Below are 27,328 nucleotides of genomic sequence, written 5' to 3'. Positions count from 1 at the left end.
GAAAAAAAAGAGTCTGTTTGAATTCAAAGCATGTTTCTTTACTACTGAGTTTTCATATCGTTTTATTCAACACAAATAGATTGAAATTTCCCGACGATTTTAAGAAAATAGTGCCCGCAGACGAGGGAAATATAAGCATGCGCGACGGACTAAAAGCAAATCGTGCGATTTTAAGGGGATTTTATACTGGTCTGATGTTCTCAGCGTGGTTTCCGTGCAATGTTCCCTTAGACTTGTTGTATGTATAGTAGTTGCCTGTATAGCTTGTGTGAAGCAGACCCATTTCTATTCATCCTGCTTGACTGGTGTAGGACAAGGCAAAGGGAAAGGGAGTGACAAATTTCGGATAATGGAAGGTCCTAAAATGAATTTTCTATTCCTGTAAATTGAAATATAATTTTTATTTTTGTGTTGCAGGGCGATTCTCCTTTCGGGAAATCGGAGGCTTACCTAAAACTAGAACAACTAGGCGAAGGCTCTTACGCTACCGTCTTCAAAGGCTACAGCAAGTAAGTAACTTATCATATTGTATTTTCAAATTTATTTCCGTAGGTTTTATTCATTAATTGTGTTGATGTAGTGAAAAATTGTGAATCTCAGCGGAAATAATAATCAAAGCAGAACAAGATTTTTTTTTCAAAGTTTAACGAACGATGCACCACTAGGAAAAGTGCAAATTAAGCATTACGAAATATGTTTTCTCGTCAAAATTTCACGTACTTAGAGCACGATTTATGTAACGGATAAGGGTAACATTTTGCAAAAGAAAAAAGTAAGCACAGTTCTCTCATGGAATATCATAGACTTTAGGATATTTTGTTCGTCAGAAATGACGTCAATTCCTGCGCCCTTACTTCTCTCCGACAACCCTCGTATTTTATAAGTAGGACCTGTGTGCTGTTTTTACGGAAACACTCGGTTCATTCATGCTGAAACCGGCTTCCTGTGGTGTAGTGGTTGAGGTGGGCTGGCGCTGGTTCTGCGGCCAGTAAGTCTCTGGTTCGATCGCCGACCAAGCGACCCGAGTTTGACGATGGTTGCCCAGAGCTGGTTGTTCAGTGAGGAATGAGAGGGGTTGGAACTCAAGCTGAGAAAAGCAAAGGATTGCCTCTTTCGCGGCACTTCAAGAGGGTGTCTACTGTCAGTAAAAAGCGGAGAAAATCAGGGAAACGTTAGGAAAATCGTTCAGGGGTCAGGAAATCATGAGCGCTTCAATCATTTGTGAAAAATTTGATTCAATTTATCAAAAATGTTGATTTTTCCAATAAAACAACGGTCAATTTATTTCGCAAAAAATCAGGAAATATCGTCTAAAATATCAGGAAAATCCAAAATTAAATTTTAGTGGGCGCCCTGTTAAAGTTGTATAAATAGTCCGTGGAATTTTGGGGAAAATTCGATTTTGGAAATGGCGATGGGGGAGTGAACGAGTGATGCTCGAATTTTTGCACGAGGGCGCCGCACAGTGGATCGAGTCGATTTGAGAGTTCGGACATGAAATTTTCAACTAAAACTGCAAATGTTAATGTTGTTTTCGTCACATTTTGAATATCAAGGGGTGTTTTCAGAAGACAATTTCGCGAGGAAACCAATGGAACCACTCTTAGAACCTCAAAATGTTATATAAACTGAGTTTTAAGCAATTAAAGTTTCCAAAGTGTGTCCGACCTCTCCCATTGACTCGGGCCAGTGTGCGACGTGGCGAGGCGCGAGCTGTAAAATAATTGCGAGGTCCCGAGATTAAGGCGTTTGTATGCACCGCCAAGACCGAGCTGACCCAGTTCGCCGCGAAAATGAGCCCGTCGGTCTCGGTGTCGGTGTTGGTGTCGGGGCGCGAGGAGCCGGGGGCACGTCCCCACTTCAAGACTCATGCGAGGCTCTTTAAATTTCCACATTCACTCCGCTAACGAGCAGCGAATCACAGAAAATAACTTACTCACCAAAATTACTCACCAACCCCCCTCGACTCGGTATACAGGGCGATCCGAGGCCAAACCGCCAGACTGGAGGAGCCGGTTCTATCGGTCAGAATAAGACTTTTTTCCTCTTTAAATTTTTTCCAAAAGTGCTTTTTAACGGAACCACAGCTGCCGCCACCCCCCCCCCCCTCCTCCCCTCGAAGTTTTGAGGTTCAGCTACACGATCAAATTGAGCCATCAAACTGAAGCTCTGATTGGTGGAAAAAGATCTGAGGTGAGGATGCGACCAATGAGAGGCCCAATTTGATGGCTCAATTTGATCGTGTAACTGGACCTAAAGGAAATAATTAGTTTTTTCTGCATTTTGGCAACAACAATGCCTCGAATCTCATGGAAATTGATACGTACCCATAATTTGATACGCTGAATTTATCAATAGCATCAGGACAATTGGCATCTCTGTGAAAAGTGGGGTTTCTGGGGGTTTGCAAAATACTCCCTTTGCACGCCAAAAAACCAAGTGACATTATTTGGATTACATTTTGCAATAAGGAGCCACTATTTTTGGGCCATTTTAGAAAAAACATACGTGCCATTGGTTTCTGTATGCAGATATGTGCTTTTTATGAAAGGAGCGAGAGATAGCTAGTGGTTCCTTATTGCAAATTTTAATCCATTTATGGATGGCCTGTCATGTGTGGATATGAAAGGGGTTGAAGCACTAAGCATCGGTTTCAAATTTTTGGGACCGATCAATTTGAAAAATTGGTAATAAAGGAGGGGGGGTTGACACCTCCCTCCCCCCCTCTCATAGCATCATTTGATTAAATGCACCGTGTTAGAGAGTGTGCAGTTCTGGTCAAGAGGAGAGAAAACTTACAAAACGAAAAAAACGAAAACAAATCAAATGAAATAAAAAATGAGAATCAAAACTGATAAGATCATATGGCTTCTCATTGATCTAGGCATGTTTGTAATGCATGTTGTTAACCCAGCATAGAATGATCATCTGGAAGTGGCAACCAAGTTCTGTCTCGCTTTGTTTCAGAAGTATAATAAAAAAATTCCATCGACAATATAGTAATAATGTATGATAATAGGTTTTAGGAATGATGTATAACAGTTTTTGAATGTTAAAAAAAGTTTTAAAATAAGAAAAAGCATAGCGGATGTCTGAACCTTTTTGCAAGTCCATATTTTTTTCTCTTGGGAGGAGGGGAGACATTTAAAGCTATGACTGATGAGCTAAGAAGCTATGAGCTTATGTTTCATTAAGCTTCCTTGGAAGTTAATTTTGGTAGAAAACAAGCAAGTTTCTGGTAGTTTCCACTCCTCACAAGTAGCAATTTTATATGTTTGACTTTTTGTACCTAGACAAACTTTCTCCTCTTCTCATTCACTTATTTTATTCTAATCCTCTAATGTGTTGTTTTTCTCAGTTTAACCAACCAAGTTGTGGCGTTGAAGGAAATTAGACTGCAAGAAGAAGAAGGTGCTCCATTCACAGCGATTCGAGAAGCATCGCTGCTCAAAGAACTCAAACATGCCAATATTGTCACGTTACATGATATTGTTCACACCAGAGAAACACTTACCTTTGTTTTCGAATATGTTGTACGTATTAGTTTTTTCTCTCTCTGAAGCATTTTTTTTCAACTGCAATAATAATACAAGAAATTAAAGAAAATTAAATAAATGTACCTAATAAAATGAAGTTTAAAAAAATGTTAGACAAAGTGTCCGCCAAATTATTCAGAAGGGCCACACTTACATTGTTGGATCAATTCATTTTTGTGCTTATGTGCTTTTGTGCTCTCTATGGAGGGCATAAAGTTGAATTTTAACAAAAACATTCCCTGCCAAAGGATGGTCTGAAACTTTAAATAGCTTTTCCTGGAAACTTCAACTTCTGTTCCACAGATTTCAAATCATCAAAACTCCGGTTTTATGTGAAATTCATGGGTGTTTTTTTTGCCCAAGTGTTTTTAAAATACTCATCTAAGCATTGGTTCATGAACTTAATTTATGAGTTTGCCAGTACTAAGGTTCCTTTTACACAGGTGGTCACATATTTTCAACTTTGAATCGTATTTATAAATATTTGTGTATATTTCATTATAATTTTTTGTCAAACAGCACACCGATTTATCCCAGTACATGGAGCGACACAGTGGCGGGTTGGACCATCATAATGTTAGACTCTTCCTATTTCAATTACTTAGAGGGTTGGCATTTTGTCATCGAAGATTGGTGCTTCACAGGGATGTCAAACCCCAGAACTTACTCATTAGTGAAATCGGTGAACTAAAATTAGCTGATTTTGGTAAGTCATTCAAGTAATTTGGTTAGACATATGATAGAAAAATCTTTCTATCAACCTCTGACTTTTTTCGTGAGATTGTAACTTGATAAAAAAAACTTAAAAACCAATTTCTACGCAGGGCCTCTAGTTAACTCCTGGAAAAGGAAGAAACACGATGATGAATGCATCCTTCATTGCCATGGTTTTCTTTACCGCTAATTAAAATCAAATAATTTTTATACTCAGTTGAACTAAATCGAAAAGTATTGAGCTAAATGATAGAAATACAATAAAAACTCATAAATATTTACGTTAGCAAAGAAACAACCTACTAGCTCAGAAAGTAATTACTGAAGTGTTCGGGCAAACGTTGCAAAAATGTTGCCAAAACGTAATTGTTGTCAGTCTTGTCGTGCCAACGTTTTTGCAATCACTTGCCAGACAGGATTATTCTTATTCTGTTTTGTTGCACTTGTCAATATGAAAAATACACTGCAATGACTACAAAAATTCTGTCATTATGATGTTCCTAATATTTATGCTAAATGGATAAGATGAAAATTAATAACGAAATTCTCCAATTCAGAAAAATAGTTTCAAAATTGAGGGACTCGGAGGACAACATGCATGAGTGCAGTTTTTGCTATTTTGAGAAGTATGTGTTTGAAGATTGGAAATTACATGGATCCTTATGGCGGAAAGAAAGTTAAAACTGACTTTTTGATGCTTAAAAATTGGAATTTGGAAGCGAATTTTCCACAGATTATTCACAAAGCCTAGTTTTACTTGAAATCATTAATATCTCAATTTTTCAAAAACTTACTTATGCGCCTTGTCCTCCAAGCCCCCAATTTTAAAAATGGGATTCTCAGGTTGTAATGTATGAAAATTAAATGCCTTCAACTTCAAATTTGTATCAGGAGAAGATTTTTTCATTCTATCTAACCTTTTTAAAATACTTATTGATTACTGAAACATTCATCAACAAAGCCAGCTGCAATTATCAAACTACTTGTATGATAGAATCTAAAAAACCATTAGCTAAGTTCATACTTAAAAGAACTCTTATCGCGTATCTCCTGATGCAAATTGAGGAATATGGATTCAATATGTATTAAAAAAAGACAGAACTCACAAACTCTGGACCTCCATCAATATCTCTTTAATGCTGGTTGAATTTTCATCTGTAAATTGCACATTTATACGAACTTGGATTGAAAGTTAATCTTGCTGTCTGGGTGTAAGGAAAAAGAATGTTCAGAAAAAGCAGATCTATTTTAGTTTGCATTTAAAAATTCAAATCAGGTTTTATCATTTATGTGTCATTTTCTATGCGAATCTAATGATATGATATGCTTCTTGAGAAGAATTGTATCCAACTCATTTTCACTTGAATACACTTGTCGCGACAAACTTAACACAAAAATGTTCAACAAGTAACTCTCAAGTGGGATTTTGAAACAAAAATATCCAAATTGTATTAAACACTTGTACAAACGTAGTTAACAAGTACACAGATTTTAAAAAGGATAACTCCAAAGCAAAATTATTCCACATACAACAGAAAAATTTTGTCGCTCTAAACTAAGTTTCCTGTGTATAAGTAATTTTTTATGAGATTTGATTTCATTATTTCATTTTCATATCTTCTTTCGGTATTGTATTTCTTCTTGGTCTTATATTGATTTTTTCTTGAAAATTTCCAGGGCTAGCGCGAGCGAAGTCAGTACCAAGTCATACTTATAGTAATGAAGTAGTCACATTATGGTATCGGCCACCAGATGTTCTGTTGGGTTCAACAGACTACTCAACTAGTCTAGATATGTGGGGAGTTGGCTGTATATTTGTCGAAATGGTTACTGGTGTACCAACATTTCCAGGAGTCCGAGATGTTCGAGATCAACTTGATAAAATTTTTAGGGTAATTATCATCCTCGACTCCAAAGATGTAGTAATTGCTCTGTGTCCATTTTCAAAAAACGTTCCTCTCCTTTTTTCAGTTTGAATAAAAAATATTTAATGCGTCTATTAATCTATTTAAAATTACTCATAGTGTGCTTCAAAATATTTGAAAGTACAGAAAAATTCAAGAGAAGCCTTTTTCTTAGACAGGGTCAATTATTTTCAGATGAATGTGTGAAGAAAAAAATACCGCGCATTTTCATTAAATCTCTCCTCGCTCTCACAGGGAAAAACTAGTTTGCATCTGGGACACAAGACAAGTCTAGCGTAACTTTTTTGCGTCCCACATCTGCTGGTTTAGGACTGGTACGTAAACCGAGGTTTAAGGCAACCCTGAACTGGCAGATGTGGAACATAAAAAAGATAGATATCGCCAATGTCTGTCACCTGCCCATCTTGTGTCTCCAATGCAAGCTGTTCTTTCCATGTATCTATTTTTATTCAGCCCTCCAACTGATCATTCAAGTAGTCTATTGCGATGAAAAAATTAAAATAAAGTAGAAATTCAATACAATACATTTTTTACATCATTTGGTTAGTAAATGCTGGTTTCAAAGGACCTTGAATCAATTTATCAGAAGTATATGAGATTTGCAATGCAAAAAAAAAATTAAAACTTTTTTCAATATTATCAAAATTGAATTCAATAAGAAGAGCTTTCTTCAATTAGTCGGTAGGTAACTTACACAGCATTCCAATGCAGTGAGAATAATTTTACTGTATTTATTTTAACCTGTGCTATTTTGTTAGGTAAATTAATTATGAATGGTGGTTTCTCTAAGTTCATATTTTCTGTGTTACAGACTTTAGGCACCCCAACGGAGGAAACGTGGGAAGGTGTGACAAGATTACCAGGCTACAATGATGATATTTACTACTATCCACCAAAAAAATTGGGTCTCACTTTTACTCGATTGTATGATATTGTCGATGGAGAAAATATAGCCTCTTCATTATTGCAGGTAATAATTTATTTATTTCATTTTATTTATTCAGCATTAATTGGTGCAACTTTGGATATCAATAGAAATTGCTGTGGCACAAGTCAGGTTTTCATCATTTGTGGTTATATTTGTGTTAAAGTTAACACTTTGAAATTCCTCTTCAGGGCAGCAGGCTTTAGTAATTAATAGATTTTTGGCGCTGCTAAGAAAGGCCTCACTGTCCTAAAATTTTTTCAACTGATTTTGGCAATTTATTATAAAGACTGGCTCCTAGCAAACATATAGTATTGCAAAATCTTGTGGATTTGACGGAGGACAGCAATACATCGCTACCATCTGTTTTTATATGAGTAGGCATTTTTTAATGTAACAAAAATGTCATCATTCCTCCTAACTTATTTTAAAAGTTCTAAAATGCAGATAGACATTACAGTTAAAAGTCAATGTTCTATGAAGTATTTTCTACAGAAGATACCTAGCTTTATTAAACCAAATATTGATTGTAAGACCTTCTTTTGACTTTTCATTACATCTAGCATTAAAATAGCACCATCCCAAGCAAGTTTATTACATTTTAAATGAGAAAAAACATGTCTGTAATAGACAGATTTTATTCCTGGTGAAATCACCTTTCTTGCTCCCTTCATCTCCTAACTCATAGAGGCTAGTTTGTTAATTAATTTATAAGTTTGGACATTACCCCTCTTTTTCTTTTTTTCTTCATAAATGATGGATGAATTGTGCATCTGGGAAAGACGAGAATTTCAAAAACAACTTTTGCTGATGCTGATATTAGTAAAAATTTTGCCAGTGATAAAAATCTGCAGTTCCAAGCATCCTTGACTTATATTTTGTTTTCTCCTTTTTCAGTTACGTCCAGATAAAAGATTAGGAGCCGAAGAAGCACTAAGGCATCGTTATTTTGCGTCATTGCCGAGAAAGTTGTATGAGCTTCCAGATGGTAAGAATACTTTAGTAATTTCAGAATTGCGGATTTCAGTGTAGCATGACTTTAAACTGCTTGTTCTACATTGCCTAAAAATGTGTAGGAATTGACATTGAGGCTCATTGATTGGCGTGGTGAAAGCACAATCGTCACAACTTTAGAATGCAAAGATTTGAAAGGAATTGCCTTTCACATTTACTTTTACTGTTTTGCAGAAAAGTCTGAAGGAAGTGTAGGAAACTTTAGATTTGCATTTGAGAGTTGCCTTGGAAAGTCAGGGAAATCCCAGAGATTTAAAAAATGCAATAATTCTGGACCGTCGTTTGGCCCTCTTCTCCCTCAGCCATCTTGGCTGGAAAGCCCAGTTTTTAGGAACCAAATTAGCTTTTTGCATGTGCATTATGGCACATGAAATAACGAGTTGGAAAGAATGGACAGGGTGCGCCAACTTTTTAAGGTGCCAGAATTGCTCAGCCCCCCCCCCCCCCCCCCTCCCCCAATATTTAAGTGGCAAAGACTGATTATTAGGCGCATTTGGCAGGAGGCAGAAGAAAATTGCTCTAAACACCATTGTGAAAACTTGCATTTGGTTTTAAATGAAATTTTACCTGTTTACAGAGGTTTCCATATTCAGTGTAGAAGGTGTATCAATTCATCCAGAAATGGGTAATGGGAAGCCATTCAGCCGGAATGGACTCAAACTGCATCATCCAGGAGTAAATTGATCCGGCCGGATCTACAATTCGAGTTCCATGGAACTCGCGTCAAGGTTGTGATACTGACTGCTAAAAAATAATTAGAAGCTAGCTCAAATTTTTATTATCGTGTTTTTGTTATCGGTTATTAATGAATTCATCAATAATAATTATTAAATCTTGATCTATCATTAATTTATTACTATTTCTAGTTACTGTAAATTTGTTTTGTTCTTTGGTCCCTCGCTGTTTTCATGAATCAGTTGTTGGCATTTATCGAACAAACGAATTGACTCACCTGCAGTAGAAGATCCTTAGGAAACAGACTTGCAGGCGACTCTCATCTTTTTTTCTCAAGCTTGTTCTTTGATGTTTATTGCAAAGAGGTTTATTTTTTCCCTCTTTCGGGTGATAAACTAAGTCATTTAATTTAAATTTATATTCTAACGTCAAATCAATAGCTGGTTAAATTGACTTAAAAAGAAAGAGATGAACAAAATAGTACGATTTGTCAACATTTGTAAACATTGATTGCTTGAGGCACATTGGAACAAAGATATGTGTCCAGTAAGTGATAATAATGGGTTCAAAATCATGTAATGGTCTCCATTATTATCTGCACCTGTATCCCAGTTAGTTGTTGTTTTGATCAATTTAAACTTAGTTCATCCTATTCTGAAATCCACTCATTCCACTCAGACTTCATTTCAATTCAGCAACTTATTTTTAGTAATTTTAAGTCCAAAATAAACCTCACAATTCTGTATTATATTCTTGGTAATCATCATATTTTTTCTGTTTTTGAGCTCTAGGGCATCTTTTAAATCAAGTGTCTAATTTTAATAATTATGAAAATGTGCTTCTCCGTTTTATCTTTGGGCTCTCTTTGATAGAAGGGGGCTCCTCTGGAATCTGCCTTTTTATTTTTGCGAGCTGATAAATTGTGTTGATTAAAAAAAGCAGGAATTATTAAGCTCCAATAATTGCATTGTCTTTTCATTAAATGGAATTTTTGCTGGACGTTGTATCAACTCAGGTCCACTCTATATAAGTTCATTTATTCCATATGGAGGGCTTTTTGGAGACCTTATACCTCCTTTCTTCCCAGAATTTCGATAAAATACACTGAGTCTGAGACAAAAAACTAAACAGAAATGAGTTCATGTTTTTACAAGTTTTCCTTGTTACAAGTTTATTCCAACAAAATGCCCATATTTTTTAGAAGGTCTTAATGATTCACTGTGAATGAAAGGCAGATATTCATCTGGGTCAGCAAGCCGATTATTGAAATTTTGTGTTTGTCTGGCGGATATAGGTTAAACGGCGGAGCGTGATTGATCGGCTATGTCTTATCGCTGCTTTGTCATGCCTTTGTCAGGTGGAATAGACAACATGCTGTAGGGAACTCAAGAGGTGCATTTAGCTTGTTGTTAATTCCAACTGACAAAGGCACAACAAAGCAGCCATAAGATAAAGCCGACTAACCACGATGCGCCGTCAAACCCATGTCTGCCCGACAAACACAAAATTTCAATAATTGGCCTGCAGACTGGATCCTTCTCGTAGGTAATGACTACTTATTGACGTTGAAACTGCAAGAATGTGTCTCAGTTGTGGTGTTTGAAAATTTCCACTCTTAATTTATATTTGAAAAGGAGAACAAATCAACATCATGGTTTGAAATTTTTACAGAATATTCTTTACGTTGAGAAAAAAATTGCCGGAATTGCCAAAATAGGGCTTTCAGTAGTTTTCAAAATGAAGTATGACCGGAATGCCGCCAACAGAAGTACACATTTCTGTAGTTTTCACCATTGAAAGTCTTCCTTTGCTCTTATTCCTTGCCCCACCTTTCCCCTTCAAACATAACAAAAAAGAACATCCGAGAATTCATTCATTTTCTTCTAATTAAGTAATTTTGAAGCAGAATAACCATGATATTAATCCTAAGAAACGAAGAAGGATTGTAAATATGTGTTTAAAGTATGATGCAGATATTTCTTATGAATTTCACTTTTCAGTTCACTCCTTCACCACTCCGAAAAAATATAATTTTATCATGAATCACCCAGATCGTTTTTTAGAGTAATCAGATCTCACCCATCATTTATTCTTCAGCAGGAGCTTCCAAATGTATCTCCGCTGGAATGGAGAACAAAATAGCTTAGCTTACCTGATGTTATTTTTTCTTAAGTAGAAGATAATACTTTTAGAATTTCTGTGAGGTAGACACTGGTGTCTGGCAGACATTTTCTGATACTGCGTAGAAATATCTCCTTGAAATTTTTTCATCTTTCGTATTGTACTTTTGGTACTCTCTTTATGTATTTTTTTTTATAAACGTGATCGATGAAGTATCTAACTGTTTTTAGTACTGCATTGTATAATTTATCTATTGGAAGATTTTTCTGACGGATGATCTAAAATTTGGTTGAGATTTTCTCCAATTAAGCGCAAAACAATCAGGAATTTAGAAGTAAGCAATGAAGGCTAATTTGGAATTTGAAATTTTAAACACACATTTTATTCCTTTCATCTAATTACCATTGGTCTGTTAAGGGCATTTCTGCATCTCTAACAATAATATTCCTAAATAAAATGGGAATCTCTGGACTTAAAAACTCAGACTCTACGCACTGATTTGCCAGCTCATTAACTTATTCACAGCTGAAGCGGAAGGGCAATAGACCCTCTAAAATGATGCTTAGATAGCAAAATAAGTGAGGAAAGTTTGAGGTCTTTTTAGTGAGCCCCATTTTATTTACTGTGGTACTTTCCTTGTTTTTAGCCTTGTTTAACGATTATTATGATATTATCTCTTCTTTAATAATTTTATGTATCTTCTGGTTTTAAATATTTTAGTGAAAGAGGAAATATCCCCATGTTAGCTTATATTGAACTGAGTCAGGCTAAATTTCATTATTGACTTTAAGCTGTCCTAAGATCTTAATATTTTAAATTGTTTGCGTGCTAATATTCTATTCCCTCTATTGTTTAAATCTGTTCAAAAACTAAGCCTGTCATTCAAATTGAAATGATCTGTATTGCCGCACTGGTCATTACTTATCAAATTTTTCCAACACTATTTTTTTTTAAAAAAGAGGTCATTTCTATAAAATTCGCATCTGTCCTCTCCATATTAGTAATTTTTTGTTTCAAAGAAATAGATGGGTTCAATTGTTTCTTCTCTGTACATACTCAGTTTTTTTTCAGTCTGGGTCCGTAAGACCTTGTCCTTGCAAGTAATAGTTCAGGGAACTTTGCTGGGACAAGTACGCAGAACGTGCTGTGCGTCGTTTTTTGTCTCTTTTTTGAGCGCAGATGGAATAAGTTATAACTTAGCTATGACTTATCCTGTCTTAAATCTGGAAGCCTCCTCGCATATAGACAAGGCCTAAGACTATGATAGGTACCTAGTTAATTAATGTGATAGAGATTTGTATCTACATATAAAAAAACAAAACGGAAAAAATGAATCCCTACTTTGTTGTCAATTCTCATTTGGAAAAATTACTCCCCTCTCCCTCTTACTCTCTCCTCTTGGATTTCTTTACCCTCGTAATATATTTTATTAACTGTCATTTGCTCTCTGAACACCCTCTATAAGACTCTGTTCTCAAGCTGCATGTATAATTTTGTTAGAATTCTGAACTAGGAAATTTCTCCTTAAATTTTTCTGTTCTGCTAAGGTTTTAATTTTATGAATTGAGTTATGCATTGAGCTTCTAAATTTTAATCCTTTAGGCTTATGAATAGATCTGTAAGAGGGCCTTCAACCCCTCTCTTGAGTTTCTACAACCCTCTCTCATAATGTTTAGGTAATTCAAACGATTTGCTCTCTTCAAGAATCAGGAGAATCTAGATATTTTATTTACTTACTTAAAGTACATTTAAGTTAGAGCCATAAATATCTACTTAAAAATTCATTCAATGTGTTTTAGACTGTCTCAAAACAAGAATTTTCTCTAAAAACATAAAAAAAACAGATTTTATCACTTTTTTAAAGTCTTTCTTCAAGCATTATCAAACTTAAAAAAAAATTCCAGAAAATCTGTATCATTTTGTCATTTTGTATCATTCTTGTCAATTTGGAACAAAGCCCTTGTCTCAAAAAAGGTATGAAAAAGACAGATCAGTTTGCTCGAAATGGCACCAGAGTAGACATGGTGAAAATGCCTTTTCTAGGGACATCATTATGTGCAAATGTACCAGTTCAGCAGTTCAGCAAGGTTGCGGACTCATCGATTAATTTAAGCTGAGTGATTTTCAAAACGTCCATTTGTAACTTTTCTCTCGAGAGTGGCTTGTTTGATGTAGCTCTCGTAGGTCATAATTTTAAATTTTGAATTTTCAACTTTAATTTAAAATATTACTCATGATTACTGTCTAGCATTCTGTTTTTTAGCTACAAACTAAAATTCGAGTGTACGTATTTAGCAAATGGGCCACAAGTAAAGGTCTAAAAGAGGTAAAAACATTACATGCTAAGTATCTCTTCAAGATCTTACATAGAAAACGATTTACACAACAAAAATTTCAGAACTCAATTCCTGAAGGAGACATTAACTAATATCTTTAACACAGGTCGAATGATAGTTAGGTACAAAGAACTTCATTTGTATTTTTGCAGTTTAATCAATGTTATTGTAAACACGTATACCTTGTTTGGGAGTTGATTTTCAGACTTTCTATTGTGCAATTCGATTTTTTCAGGAGATTTTGAAGAGAAATCATGTTGCGTGATGAAGTAATTCATACTTTGTCTAATGGTTCATTGAGTTCCTGAAGTGGAAAGCTAAAAGCTGTGCTTCCATAGCGCCTTCCTAATCCTAAACCTAAAATCTAGAGTGAATCGTAATAGCTTTAAAGGAATTTCTGAAAAATTGATTGATAATCTACGCGTTGAATGGTTAAGTTGAGTCTCCTCCTCCTCACCTCGGTTACTTTCCATTTTGAAACTTGCAAATTTATCAGCATCAGATATTAAAATTAAGATTTGCTGACTGTTTTTTCTTGTATCTGCTTTAATTTTAAGAGGTAATGCGTGTAGAAGATACTTGAAACAAGCTCAGATGCTTTTCAGGGTGGTCCATTTTTGGCTCATTAAAATTTTTGCTTCCATCACCCACATTACTTTTTGGGAACTAAGAATGCAATCATTGTCTAGAATACACACTCTAGAGTGTATAAAATCAATGTTACACAGATTAAATTTCTGGAAAGGAATTCAGAATTAAATTGCTTTTCAACACTCTTCCTCTGAGTTGTGTCCAGTAAACACACAAAAATAATAACAAAATCGTGTAAATTGTGTACTTGCTCCTCCATTAATAAAATAGTGAGGACCCTAGTAGCAGCGTTATATAAAAATTATTAAAAAAAAAAATCGTCATTAAGTAAGTTGTAAATAATCTGTAAATAAAAATTAAATGATGTTCACATAAAATTTAAGGCCTAGTTTCCATTTTTATCTGCTTGATTAAATCCTCTTTACGTAAAAAGTAGGTAATAATTAAGTAAAAGGAAGAGAACAGGAGGAGTGAATGTCATAATTTCGTTATGATAGATAAATAAAATTTTTGTAAAAAGTACATGAAAATTACTTAAATATTAAGTAATACGTACCTAATTTTTTTTTTTTTTTTTTTTTTTTTTTTTTTTTTTTTTTTTTTTTACTACTTCAAATAGCCCTCAAGGGCTAATCCTACGCTTTAAGTCCCATCCCCCCTCCGTCCCTACTGAACCAGTCCCAGGCAACAATTGTTTGAGACCATCAAACTCGGGTCGCCTGGCCGGGAATCGAACCCAGGACCTCCCGATCATAGAGCAAGCGCTACAACCACTACACCATAGGAGGCCGACGAAAAGGTACGTATTATTTTGATAATATTTTAGGCCTAGTTACCATTTTCATCTTCTTCATAATTTCTTGTGTAGGTAAAAAATTTGTAATGAATAAATAAAAAGGAAAAGAATAGGAAGAGTTAATGTCATAAATTATTTTTTTCATGTTTTATTCACCTAAAAGTTATTCGGAAAAGACGTAATTTTTTGCTAATATTTCAATTGGCATCCATCTAAAAAACATATGAACATATAAAAAAATTCTTAAACTTTATATTTTTTCACCCGGATAAATTTTTTCATTTTTTCAGGTCATATTTACATGAAATTTATTTGGAAATTGCGTAATTTTTACGCTAAAATTTCAATTAATATTAATTTAAAATGTGTATGAATATTACGTAAATTTTTTTAAAAATTTAAAAGTAATTCCGTACATAAATTTCTTTTTTTCCTATTTTCATTATCTAAAAATTATATGCAAATTAAGTAATCCTTATGCTAATGTTTCAATTAATATTGATTTAAAAATATTATGAATATTATACAAAAAAACTTTAAAATTTATATCTTTTTGCTTACATAAATTATTCCTTTTTTGTATCTTTTTTTTAAATAACATTTACGGTTTTTTTAGTGTCAATAATTCTTCAACACATTCTTATATAAATATTATGTTTTTTTTATATAATTAACCACTTTATACATTCTTTACATTAACTTTATGTAATTTTTATATAACGCTGCTACTAGGGGAGTCAGCAGCAAAATTGGATAAAGCAGTAAATAAGCGTCTTGTTAACTTAACAGTAGGTTTTTAAATTCTTTGAATCAACACCATTTTGTCATCCATGATAATAAGTCACATGCTTTTAAAATTTCATGCACCGTCCTACTAACGTATTTATAATTTCAGTCCTTAGAGTCTTTTTTTAAAACTTGAAAATCACGAATTTTCATTGATTTTTATACCTCCTGCCAAACTGTAAAATTTTATGTATAGTCAATTCTTAATTCATTTTTACCTACTTGTTCTATTTTATTTTTTAATTAAATAATATGTCTCTGTATTGTTTAGATGGGTTTTTTTTATTTGCCAATTCCTCATTTTATCCTTCTTTCACTTCCTAAAACGGAGAGCTTGATTTGGAACACCTCATTATTTATTCTCCTTTGGTTTTCTTGAAATTCGACTTATGAATTGTGCTTGATGTATGATGTCTTTCCACAAGATTTCAGACCTCCAGAAAAATTTAGGGGGGCAGGGGGCGCCAGCAGGGTCGAAGCAAGACCAATCTACACAGGCCAGTCATTCCCGAGGACGAGTTTTGGAACTTTACTGGGCAGTGACGTAGTATTGAGTGCCTCCAATGTATTTCTTATGGGAGCACCCATTGTGACGTAGCATTGAGTGCCGTCGAGTTAGGGCCGGGTCGGGAGTGGATTTCATAAAGATGCGCAATGACTGACCTGTGTGGATAGGTCTTGGGTGAAGTTGAAACTTTCACATCTCATTTCTCATGAACGAAAAAGAAATGTATCAATAGCAAATTTGCGTTAAAAATTGTCGAAAATTATCTACTTAAATAATATGGTCAAGATTTTCCAAACCCATTTACGCGTTTCATTGAGCATTTCATTTTATGAAGGTACTTAAAGATAGTTTAAACTAATTAATTCAAAATACTCTTATTTTCATTTATGCAAACATAACATTTTCTAATTTTTTGCTGAATTGCGTGTGAAAAAAAGTGGTCCTGAGATCTGGGGCAACGATCGGTCTAGAAGTCATGAGAAATCAAAGCTGACAGAGTGTTCAGGGAAATTTTTGCAGACCTTGCGTCAGTTGTTGTCCGAAGATTTTTACTCACTCCCCACTACAAGCCTACACATAGGCAGGGCTGTAGGCTGTTGGAACGACAGTGGAGATGGAAGGTTAGAGGAGCAAGAAGAGGTCTCCAAACGATAAGCAACGCACAGTGAAGCGAGCCAATAGAAAAGATTAGACATGAAATATTGGACAAAAACTGCAACTTTAGGGGTTTAGTTTGTCAAATTTTAAATTTCTAGGGGTGCATCTCGATACTAATTTTATGATAAAACCGATGGAGATGTTCTTGGGGATTCAACGTTTTGCATTAATTGAGTCATACACTTTTAAACTTCCTCATTTTTTGGGACTTCTCTTGTTCGTTCGTTCATTGTAGAACGCCAGAATCCGCCAAGAGTTTGCCTGATAATTATGCACAACATCTTTGATCTCTCATAACTTCCAAACCGATCGTTGCTCCAGAATGCACAACCACTTATTTCCACACACTCTTCAACGAGAATTTAAAAAACAGTAATTTTGTATTAATCAAAATATGTATTCATATTTTGAATTAACTGAAATAATTTTTTTTTAATTCTTTCAAACGATGAAAAAACACTTAAACATAGCTTTAAAACAAGAACTGGTAAAATTTTCCTCCAGAAAGTTAAAATATTTAATTTCAGACAATTTTCTGGGCAGAACAGATATTGATACCTTCCTTCCATATTGAGGTATGAAGATCCCCCCCCCCCCCCCCAATTTTTTGGAGATCTGAAATTTAGTGAGGGGTTGTCCAACATCAAGCACGATTCAAATTTCAGGAAGATCTACAAGGAACGAAAAGTGGGGTATTTTGAATTCAAGCTCTATGTTGAGCATCCAAAACGTGCGTAATGCAGTCCCTCCAGTACTTGGGACATCTGGAAAGAGAAGAAAAGTAGAAGGAAGGTCGTCCTGATTATCCATCAGTATCTGAGTATCAGTATCTGACTCAAACACTTTAGAGACATTCTCACTACTTTCCTTTCTTCTTTATTCACATTCCTGTTTTCCCTCATCTATTGAATTTTTGGATGAAAATACCTACAGGCGAGGGAAAAGGGGGAGCACGTTTTCAGCGTGCATCATTCTCTTGACGAATTGTCTCACCTCTGCATTATCGAAACTTCCACTTTCTTCCTCTCCTCACATCTTTTGAGGTAATAATTTTTCCAAGAGAATTAAAACTCACGAGAAAAGGTGATCTACGATTTATTAGCTTAAGTATAATCCTTGGATCGAGGATTATGAATATTACGACAGATTGAAACAGTAAATTTACATTTTGACATTCAATTAGCTTAAAAAAATAACAATAACTGAAAACAAGTTTTTAATACAAAACAGGAGGTATAAATTAGTAAAAAAATATGATTGATTCATTTCTGAGCAGAAAAGAACAAGAGCAACAAATCAGTGACAGGAAAAGTGAGATGAAAAATAAATATATTTATGACTTTTCTACTAAATACTATTCTGAGCATCACAGGCAAGTACATAGTGGTTGATTTTTTTCTTTTTTTCTTTTGATCAAAATTATACAAAACTTGTGATTTGAGTAAAAGACCCCATAAGTGGAGAATTAATGCACAAAGGGTCCAAGAGCGATAAAAACTTGAACTCCTAAGCTCATTATGACATTAAAGCCATACAAGCTTTTTTGCGCTGAGATCCTTCACGCATGAGAGAATCAATTATAACAAAAAAGAATGATTATAAAACTGGTTATAAACAGAAATACAATTTCCTTTAACTGCAACAGAGACTCAACAGATTTAGAGTTTCATTAAGATGATTTATGCATGTAACTCACAACTCATCTTGGAAACATCAGAAATTCATCTAGCTTGGGGCCACGTCTTCCAAGAGGGTCTTGAGGGAAAATAAGCATATCTCCAACAAATGTGAACATTAACAACCTGAAAGCAAAAAAACAAAAAATATACTTCATATGTACAGACTGCTTAATTCTTATTAACCATCCTTATTTAACCGACCAATATTACCTTTAAAAACAGATTCTTTTCAACTTCCAAGGCTCCTAAAATTTTGTTTTGTTCACAATACTGACTTTAGAAACCCAGTATCTACTTAAGGAGAAAAGTATTCAAGAATCATGCAAAAAGTTTTCTGTAGATACGGACACCTGAGAAGAGGGTATAAAGGTGCCAAAAAAACTGTAATTTTGAAAGACATATTTTGAGGCTCAGAGAGCTCCACATCGGAATGGGCAAATGTGGTCAGAATCAGCCTACTTGCATTCGACACTACCTATCTTGTCATGTTTTATTTTTTCGACAGAAATCGAAACAACACACCTTGAAATTTTTTGTGAACTCTCTATGACTTTGCAGAGGGAGTCTGGACTCCCTCAAAATTTTTCCTTATCTGGCTCAGCATTTAGCTGCTTTATCTCTCTCATTATTCCATTTTTCCGGATATAAGTGGTATCAGTGAGTGCAACACTGCAAGGAGAGGATACAGCAAACGAGAGTGTCAAAATCATGAGGATGGAGATTTTTGAAACTGGCCTTACAGTTACTTGTATAGCGGATGACAGAGATGGAAGAAGGTAGTCTTCTGCCTCAACATGAAGCCCTACAGGACATTACAGGACATAATGGTTACTAATTCATAATTGAGGCACTTTCCGGCAAAAGGGTACAAAGCAAAAAATCGCGTGAGAGAAAAATGCATCTTAAGTTTCCATCTTCACTTTCCGGTCACTAATGATAACTTGCATCGCAGGCAGCTTGGACTCTCGATTTCGAACCTAAGTCACGGTCAGTGGCCATAGAATACTGATGGAAACTTCAATTGCATTTTCCTCAGGCGCGATTTTTTGCATGTGTCCTTTTTCCGGAAAGCTCCTCGATTCTGAAAAAATATTACCTTTTTTCAATGGTGCTCCTCCAAGTGGGATTCTCTTGCAGCAGATCTCGGAAGTTATCAGTTGACACGATCACTCCTCCAAGGGCAACAGCACATTGTACGATATACCTGACACATAGAAGGATTAACACTCTGAGAAATACTTGCTTAAGATACCCAACTTATTCATTTCCTTAGAATAAATGAAAAGACAGTTCTTCGGAGGATGGAAAGACATACATGGTACCGAACAGAATACATTTTACTAGTTGCACTTGAAAACCTTCCTTTTGTCAAAATACACATTTTAGAAATTGAAGACTTCTTCAATAAAAGTCTTTCAAAGCAAGAGCTGTAGGTTTTGAAGAAAATGCATTGGAAACATAAAAAACATGCCCTTTCGATATTAATTACCTATTACCGGATAAAAGATCCTTTTAGCAAGTGAAACCTTCAGGAATGAGCAAATCAAATTACAGGTGTCTAGCACACATCGAAAGTCAAAATTCTAAACCGTATCTTCTTTGCTATATTTTAAAATCTCTGCTCCTAGCTCATTTTTTAAAAAAGAAATAATCAACATCATTCCTTTAAGTTTAAGTTTTCCATAATTGTTTTTGCAAAGAGAAGGAAAATCACGGCCGTTTTTAAGGATTGCCACTGAGAAGTTTCCTCCTTAAGAAATAAAATAAGACAGGAAATCTGCATTGTCACAAACCGAGATCCGCAGATTTTAGGAATTTCATTATCGATATGGTTGTAACATGCTGAAACTTACAAAAACCTGTTGTATGCACTTTCGTCGATGATTAAATTTTTAATTTATAGTTTGCTCAGGTTCTTGATATTTTTTTATTGTTCATTTTTAGTGTCCAAGATTGGTAAAAAGGTAAAAATCTTCGATCACATCTGTTAATTTTTTCAAAAATATGACCAATTGCAGAGTTTACTGACTCGAGTGTTTCTTCAGCGTCTGCAAGAGTCTGGGATTTTCAATTTCATCTATCTATTTCCTTGATCTATCTCTCGATTCTTGAGTAAAATTTTGAAAGGACTACAAAAAAATACATTGGTCATGTCAAAAATAGACTACCGAACTCTCATTCACAGTTTCTGACAACCTCTCATCTTGTGCTTCTCTTTGCTGCATTGTCGAAAAAATGCCAAACATTCAATGCCAGAAATTGGGGTGCAAAAGTCACCATAACAATCATGCATTAATTTACATGAAAGCTACTTGCAGATTTAAGATAGACTGATAAGAGCATTAAAGGAATTTACTTATTATTACTGAGGAAACTGAAAATCAGGCGAGGATTGGGGGTGGATTTGCTCTAATTTTTTTTTGAGGGGGGGGCGGGGGGTAAGGTTTGGGTTATCTATACTATAAGCTCCGAGACCTCCTAATTTTGCGTAACTGGTAACGCTTAGTTCCAGCATTCTACCCGGCCAATTTTCATGATTTTTGCGGCTATCGATGGGCAATTGTCTCTAGATGAGCCCCCTCTATTCAGATTTTCAAAATATGATCCAGGTTTTTTTATATTGCGTGGTGAAGTTGCGAATTTTTCCATTTAAACAATGTGAATTTATGTTTTTTGTCATAGTTCGTTTGAGCGTTCTACCGGGTCGATTTCCATGATTTTTGCGGTTGTCGATAGGTGATAGGCCCTAGATGAGCCCGCTCTAATCAAATTTTGGAAATTGGACCCAGGTTTTTTTTACAATCACGTTATAAAAGTAAGCGAATTTATAGAATGCTCCGCTTCTGTTACCGCTATGCACAGAAGGTTGCGCAGTAACTGAGTAGCCTGCGCATTAACTCTACTTATCAACTCAAGATTCGCCTCGGTTATATCAAACAGAGCGGTGGCTGAGTTGTTTAAGACATCGGGAACGCCCTCAGGTTTCAAGATGAGGGTTCGAATCCTGACTTCACAGCTGCTTTATAGTGACTTGATTGTTCGTTGTTTTACTAAAAAAGAGGGTCTAAGGGATCTCCTTTGACAAATTTTGAAAACTATTCCCCACGAGCATTGCACTATTTCAGCATTAGCTTAGTATTGTTAGAAATTATTCGGCGAAAATAATCGCAACTTGCGATTTACACTTACCATGAAAGGGAAAGGAACTCAAGTGCTCAGTGCTAATTCTCAGTTCAAACTAAGAGGTAAAGCCGGGCCAGAATTTGCAGAGAACTTGCAAGGACTCTGAAATAAGGCTTTCTGCTTGGGATTGAGGGTAAAATTTTTGTAGTTCAGGGGCTCATCCATGAAGAACTCTTCAAATTTAGCATGTCTCCAACACACTCTAGAGTTCTTGAGATGACATTTTTGGTATTGATTTTCTAGACATGTTCCTTAATTTTGGGCTCTTTTCTTCTAAAATGTTCAATGTCATCAAGCTTTTTGAAATTTCTACCAAATTATCAGAAATTTTTTCTTACTTCTCAATAATCTCAAAATGTTCCTCAGCTTTATGAGTTACATTTTTACATTTTAAATGGGTGATATACATTGAACTAATACCAAGTTGATGATTTAGTTTTTTAAAGAGAAGAAACAGAGAGGCTGATTAGGCATCATATGTTGCTACACCTACAAGAACTCTTAAAACTGGCCAGAAGAAGCCAGCCAAAGGTTCTCTTAGGCAAATGAGCTACAGAAAATCATGCGAGGCTTTATTGGCCATACCACTATGGTTCTAAGTGCCTCGTACTTTAGCTTTGACGCAAAAGAAAATGAGAAATGCTCTTACACTATCTCATTGTCAAAAATTATTTACCTTGTTCCCAAGTAAATGTATGAAATTTGTCATGGGTACGGAAATTTATCTACCGCATGAAATAACAAGTTTGAAGGTGGAACAGCTAGTTCACATCAGCATGAAATACAGCGGTACCCAAAAAATTATGGATGCTTATGGATAAAGGAAAGACTAATTTATCATTTCCAAAAATGTGAGAAAACAAAGGATTTTTTATAAAAAGAGGACCGATTAGAAAAATCAGAGAGCTGAGAATTTTGGCATTCCTGAAATTTGGACATGAAAAAAATAATCTCACCTGTCATCATATGGTACAGACAGTTTCTGATTGACTCTTCGACTGGGAGTGTATGTTATCAACCCTCTGTCAGACAGCTTATTCAAGATTTCAGGATGAAGGGTGCGATGGTCACTTCTTCGGAACAACGGAACAAAGATGATGACTTTGTGACCTCGCTTGGTGAAGAATTTGGCACATATCTCAAGACCTTTCGATGAAAATACTCTGATCCCTCTTTTTGAAATACCATGGCTGTGAATCAGAGTTAAAATTTTGAATCAAAAGTTAGAGGACAACTTTCCATGCTTTTTTTCACCCGGACAAACATTTTGAAAATAAACTTCTGTGATGTAGTATATGAGAGCACATATCGACGGTGAAACTACCAAACCACGTATCTCGTTTGCGGTGTTTAAAAATCTACGCTCGCATTTTATTTTTTTGAAGTAGACCAAATCAATATCATTCCTTGAAATTTTCACAGAATTTTCTCCACACGAAGAGGAAAAATCACGGAGATTTTCAAGACTGGACGTTAAGTAGTTTTTCATTTAAAAAATAAAGTATGACAGGAAGTCTGCGACGTCGCAAACCGAGATACGTGGTTTGGTAGTTTCACCGTCGATATACACCCACCTTTTAAATAAATTAGAAACAGTACAACACTGAAATTTCACTGAAAGTAAATTTCCTAATTACTTTCTTAGAGGTACATACATTTTAATGACTTTTCCTTGTTGACTTTAAGGTCCGAATCCTCCTTATAATTTATGCTATGTACATATAATCCTCCAAGCTTTATCCAGGACACATAAACAGCCAAAATGAGGGCTTAACATTGGCCACGAGAGTCATGGGCAGTTCTAGTCGGTTCAAGAAAAAAGTAAAACTCCCTTCATTTGGCCCAAGAAAATGGCTTAAATTAAAATAAATATACTCTCCATCTCCTCAATTTTCCTGTTCTCTCTTTTCCTCCCTTGGATTGTTTATCTAAATGAAGAGAATGAAGCAAAACAGGATTGTACTTGATCACAGAATGTTTTTCTATCATAGTCTCCTAGGAGTAATGAAGAGAGCGTCGGGAGATTTAATGAATCCGTCCACTTTTGACTTTGTCTGCATTTACAATCTAATTAAACAAGTCAGATGAAATAAGTTGACTGATTATACTCACGCAATGGCAACATTTGAGCCATCAATGATAATGGGCCGCCGTCCTTTGAAGGAAACTCCCCCAGGAACAAAGATATTTGTCCCTATGTCTACTGAGAATGAATCCTCGCTTGAAACACTGAGTTGATCATCATCAGGACGAGGACGTGTGCGCAGCATTGAAGCTTCTTTGGAGCGTACCAGGGCTGAACTCATTGCATCATGAATTAGAGTTTGATCAATCACTTCCATTTCAATTTCATTAGTAAGCGTTTGTTCACTCACAGGAGAAGTTGAAAGATGAGTGTCTCTCTCTTCAACTTCATCAAGTGAGACTACTTCAATAATCTTTGAATTGGGTTCAACAGGGACTTCCTGACATGATGATTCTGACTCGCTTCTTGGTCGATGTAGTTGATCCTCAGTGCTGCTGCTTTCAGCAACAGGAACATTTTCAGGGATCTGAGGAACAATCTCAGGTTTAGAAGCAGGCATTTCATCACTTGATATATCTTCATAATCCGTCCTCCAGGCATCTAGTGTTAACCAGTTGAAATCATTTAGGCTCTCACTTGGGTCAGGCGAGCTATCTCTACTTCTGGCATTTTCATTTGGCGTGGAGTTGGCTGGATATGGTTCTTTTTTTGAACTGCATGCTTTTTCATTGATACGGCTCCTACATTTGAATGCTTGCTTGTCTCTCATTTGGTGTATTTTTGGTTTCTCATCGGTCCATGAATTCAATTTTTTTGATTTTCTTGATTCATCTTGCGCTACTTGTGTTCGGGTTGTCGGTTTCAGTTTTTCCATTTTGCTTTTCGATAAACTTAGCTTCTGCTTTAATTTAAAGTGTGCTGGTAACTTACGATTTTTCTTATTCATAATGCTATTCAACATATTATACAATTTAGAAGCCCAATCAGTTATTTCATGAAACATTCCTGTTTTTGTGAAAAGAGATTCACATTTATTAATGCCCTCCAACATTGCCACGTAATCATCATCACGTATTGATGTTAGATCTCTTAAATATTTCAGCTGAAATTTTTTGAGTCCACTTCTAAACGGCAGATTCTCATCTAACAACAGTTTTAGACGGTGGTGAATATTACTTTTAATCTTTTTCATCAGTGCAGTCATTTGTCGAACATTTCCCTGCAAGTTCTTATTTTTGACCTTCTGCTTCTTCAGCTTCTCTCTGACCAGCGCCTTCTTACATTCTTTCTTTCGTTCCTTACTTGCTTGCCTCTTCTGTTTCCTTAGTTCCATTTCCAGAGAGTACACTGATGTGAGAGTAGTTGAAACAGAGTCTTTCGACAAACACCGTAGAGGAAGTTTTCGAGTTTTACGTCTTTTATTTTGTCGAAAAAATTTGCGCAGGTCTTCTTCAACTTCTTTTGGTGTAGGAGCAATAGGAATGAAATCTAACTCCTGAATCTCATGTGACTGACTTTTTAGTGAATTGGAGCTTCCTTCATCGTGACTTGATGAATTGTTCAACTCTCTGCTTGCTTCCATTGCAGACCTTCTACTGAGTTGCTTAGAACGATCAGAGCACTGTGAAATGGGACCCTCAATTTTCGACAATTTTGAGTTTCTAATGTTTTTCTGTGAAGATTTTCGACTCCTTTTTCTGTTCAACTCCTTTCGGCTAGCTGCTATATTGGTTTGAATATCACACAGCAATGGAGGTCCGCAACTCCGCAAGGCATAGCGACAGGCACGACGCTTTACCCGCTTGTTCACTGATTGCGAGAGTGCAACTTTTTCTTTTTCTTCTATACAATGAATTTCCTCTGCAACTTTTTCTTTTTCTTTTTCTTCTATACAATGAATTTCCTCCAAATTTGGTAACTGGAAGCTGCGCTTATACGGCATAAAATTTGAAGGCGTCTGATCCAAGATGAATGACTGAGGAGAAGTTTTGGAAACTGAAAGAGGAGTGCACATTAGAGGCTCAATGACAGTTTCATTTGGGGCAGGGGTTTTGGAGGAGGAAGCAACAGGAAAGAGCACAGAAGAAGGGGATTCAAAGTCTATTGATTTTTCAGAGTTTAGACTTGAGACTGGTGAGGAAATAGCGGTTATCGATTCAGGTGCGATCAAGTTAGTTTTGTCTTTCGTACTGAATTTTCCTTTCTCTTCAATGTTGATGACATGAGTTTGTTTCTTTGGAGGTTCTATGTGTAATTCATTTTCAATGACACATACTTCTTCAACAAATTTCTGTTTCTTTTTTTTTATTTTATTGTGGATACTGACGTGGGATTGCAGACTCGGAGTGGAATGCGTGAGATTAGTAGATACGATTGATATGTCTTCATCTTCAAGATCAATAACTGGACATGGTTCTCTCAACTTCCTTTTTTGACGACTATCAAGGGTTATAACTTCAGGACTGACATCGCTATAATCTTGCTCAAATGTGCTTTTTGGATTTTTATTTCTCGAGCGCTTCCTGATTTGATGTCGATTCATTTTTCTCAGTTCCAATTCTCCTTAAATTCTTTGAAGCACAATTATTTTCACACCTGCAACATAAAATACAGGTTAAGAGTACATGTTAGAATTTTATTTATTCAAACAGAAATGTAATAGATTTGCTTTGTAGTTGGTGCTTTCATGTCCCATAGCTTGTGCAGTGATGATGTGAAGCAAATGCAATGCAATGAGTTACAGTTTCACTCCATTTGTTCCCTTGCCATCCTATCTGAAATCTGAAGGATGATCCTTATGTGAAGATAATGTGATGGATCGGTATTCCGTTTAGAAACACGATCATTGCCTATCAGCGTGGAGAGGCCATAACTATGTTCCTGTGACATCATGCTAGTATATTAAACTCGGCCGCGGTTTAACATGTGTTCTTATGGGAGAACGCCTAACGCGTGTTTCTTTCGTTCCGCCATCTTCTCGGGGGCTGATCTGATGCAAAAATTCATGAGAACTTCTTCGAAAGAGGATGAAAGTTCACTTCAGAAAACTAACTAACCCATGCGTGACATTGTCTAATAATTGAGGAAATAAAAGCTCTTGTAGGCAACGCGATCAAACCAGTTTTGCAATAGCGTACTTGGCTTAAGTGTTACCAATTGGGCAGGGCTTACTAGATTAAAAAACATGATTAAAAAAAGCAGCGCTTTTGATGAGCACCGATCTATGACAATAGGAACTTGCTCTAGGCAGGCTTTTAACATAACTTCTCTTGAATGCTCTCTCAACGGTTGCTCGCCATACTTCAGCATAAGACTTAATGCAAAAACCAATTTCCCTGAGACAAGTCCCCATTGAATCAACTTTCGCTAGGATACATTTCAGAATGGAGAGCTCGCAAGTTGCAACTAAATTGTACAAATTTTGTACGATTAAGTTTACATTTTAAGATACTTCTGGACTGTAACTTATGGCAATCCACTCAGTTTTAAGAAAAGCTATTGGCCTATATAATTACCGTGTATGGGACGTCATAATATTTGAGTGGTTAAAGGAGAATTTAATGAGAGACCATGATCCACAACATGTCCACAACTTGCGTTGCTTACCTTCAGCGAAGGAGAAAAATCTAAATGGTAAAACGATAACTGATGGAAAAGGTAGGTCAACAGTTTGTAGAAAACTTGTAGGTTAGTGAAATTAGAAGCCAAAAACACAATTAGCACGCAATAGACAAAAACTTTCTTAAAAATGGATCAGTTGTCAGTGATTTGATTACTAATCAGAATTAGATCACTGATCAGTTTCAGTTTCAGACCATGACCATGTGAATTCGTGGAATTCGTAGGTCGTTGGTCG

The 27,328-nt window shown here is 35.6% G+C and overlaps 2 protein-coding genes across 6 annotated transcripts in view; one reads left to right on the top strand and one right to left on the bottom strand.

Moving 5' to 3' along the window:
- The window catches only part of Eip63E (cyclin dependent kinase Eip63E), a 292,468-nt gene extending 279,353 nt beyond the window's left edge, over positions 1-13,115 (top strand). For all 4 annotated transcript variants that reach the window (XM_072299760.1, XM_072299756.1, XM_072299767.1 and 1 more), the window contains 7 exons: positions 418-509; positions 3,359-3,533; positions 4,056-4,242; positions 5,928-6,142; positions 6,987-7,145; positions 7,998-8,088; positions 8,692-13,115. In XM_072299760.1, the coding sequence (XP_072155861.1) occupies positions 418-509; positions 3,359-3,533; positions 4,056-4,242; positions 5,928-6,142; positions 6,987-7,145; positions 7,998-8,088; positions 8,692-8,798 (1,026 nt within the window). In that variant the 3' untranslated portion in view covers positions 8,799-13,115. The remainder of the gene's footprint in view (positions 1-417; positions 510-3,358; positions 3,534-4,055; positions 4,243-5,927; positions 6,143-6,986; positions 7,146-7,997; positions 8,089-8,691) is intronic.
- Positions 13,116-17,663: 4,548 nt separating this feature from the next.
- On the bottom strand, positions 17,664-27,279 carry LOC109041117 (uncharacterized). 2 transcript variants are annotated; one of them, XM_019057301.2, is made up of 5 exons: positions 26,988-27,279; positions 23,559-26,067; positions 22,403-22,636; positions 19,360-19,467; positions 17,664-18,386 (listed from the first exon to the last, which is right to left on the bottom strand). In XM_019057301.2, exons 2-5 carry the CDS (start codon positions 26,012-26,014, stop codon positions 18,284-18,286), a joined length of 2,901 nt encoding a protein of 966 aa, XP_018912846.2. In that variant the 5' UTR covers positions 26,015-26,067; positions 26,988-27,279; the 3' UTR covers positions 17,664-18,283. The 2 variants fall into 2 exon arrangements, with proteins under 2 accessions (XP_018912846.2, XP_018912845.2); XM_019057300.2 differs by having other exon boundaries at positions 27,079-27,279.
- Between the last annotated feature and the right edge of the window lie 49 nt (positions 27,280-27,328).

Source organism: Bemisia tabaci, chromosome 1 (genome assembly GCF_918797505.1).
Source record: "Bemisia tabaci chromosome 1, PGI_BMITA_v3".
NCBI lineage: Eukaryota > Metazoa > Arthropoda > Insecta > Hemiptera > Aleyrodidae > Bemisia > Bemisia tabaci.
This window is presented reverse-complemented; position numbering and strand designations above follow the sequence as displayed.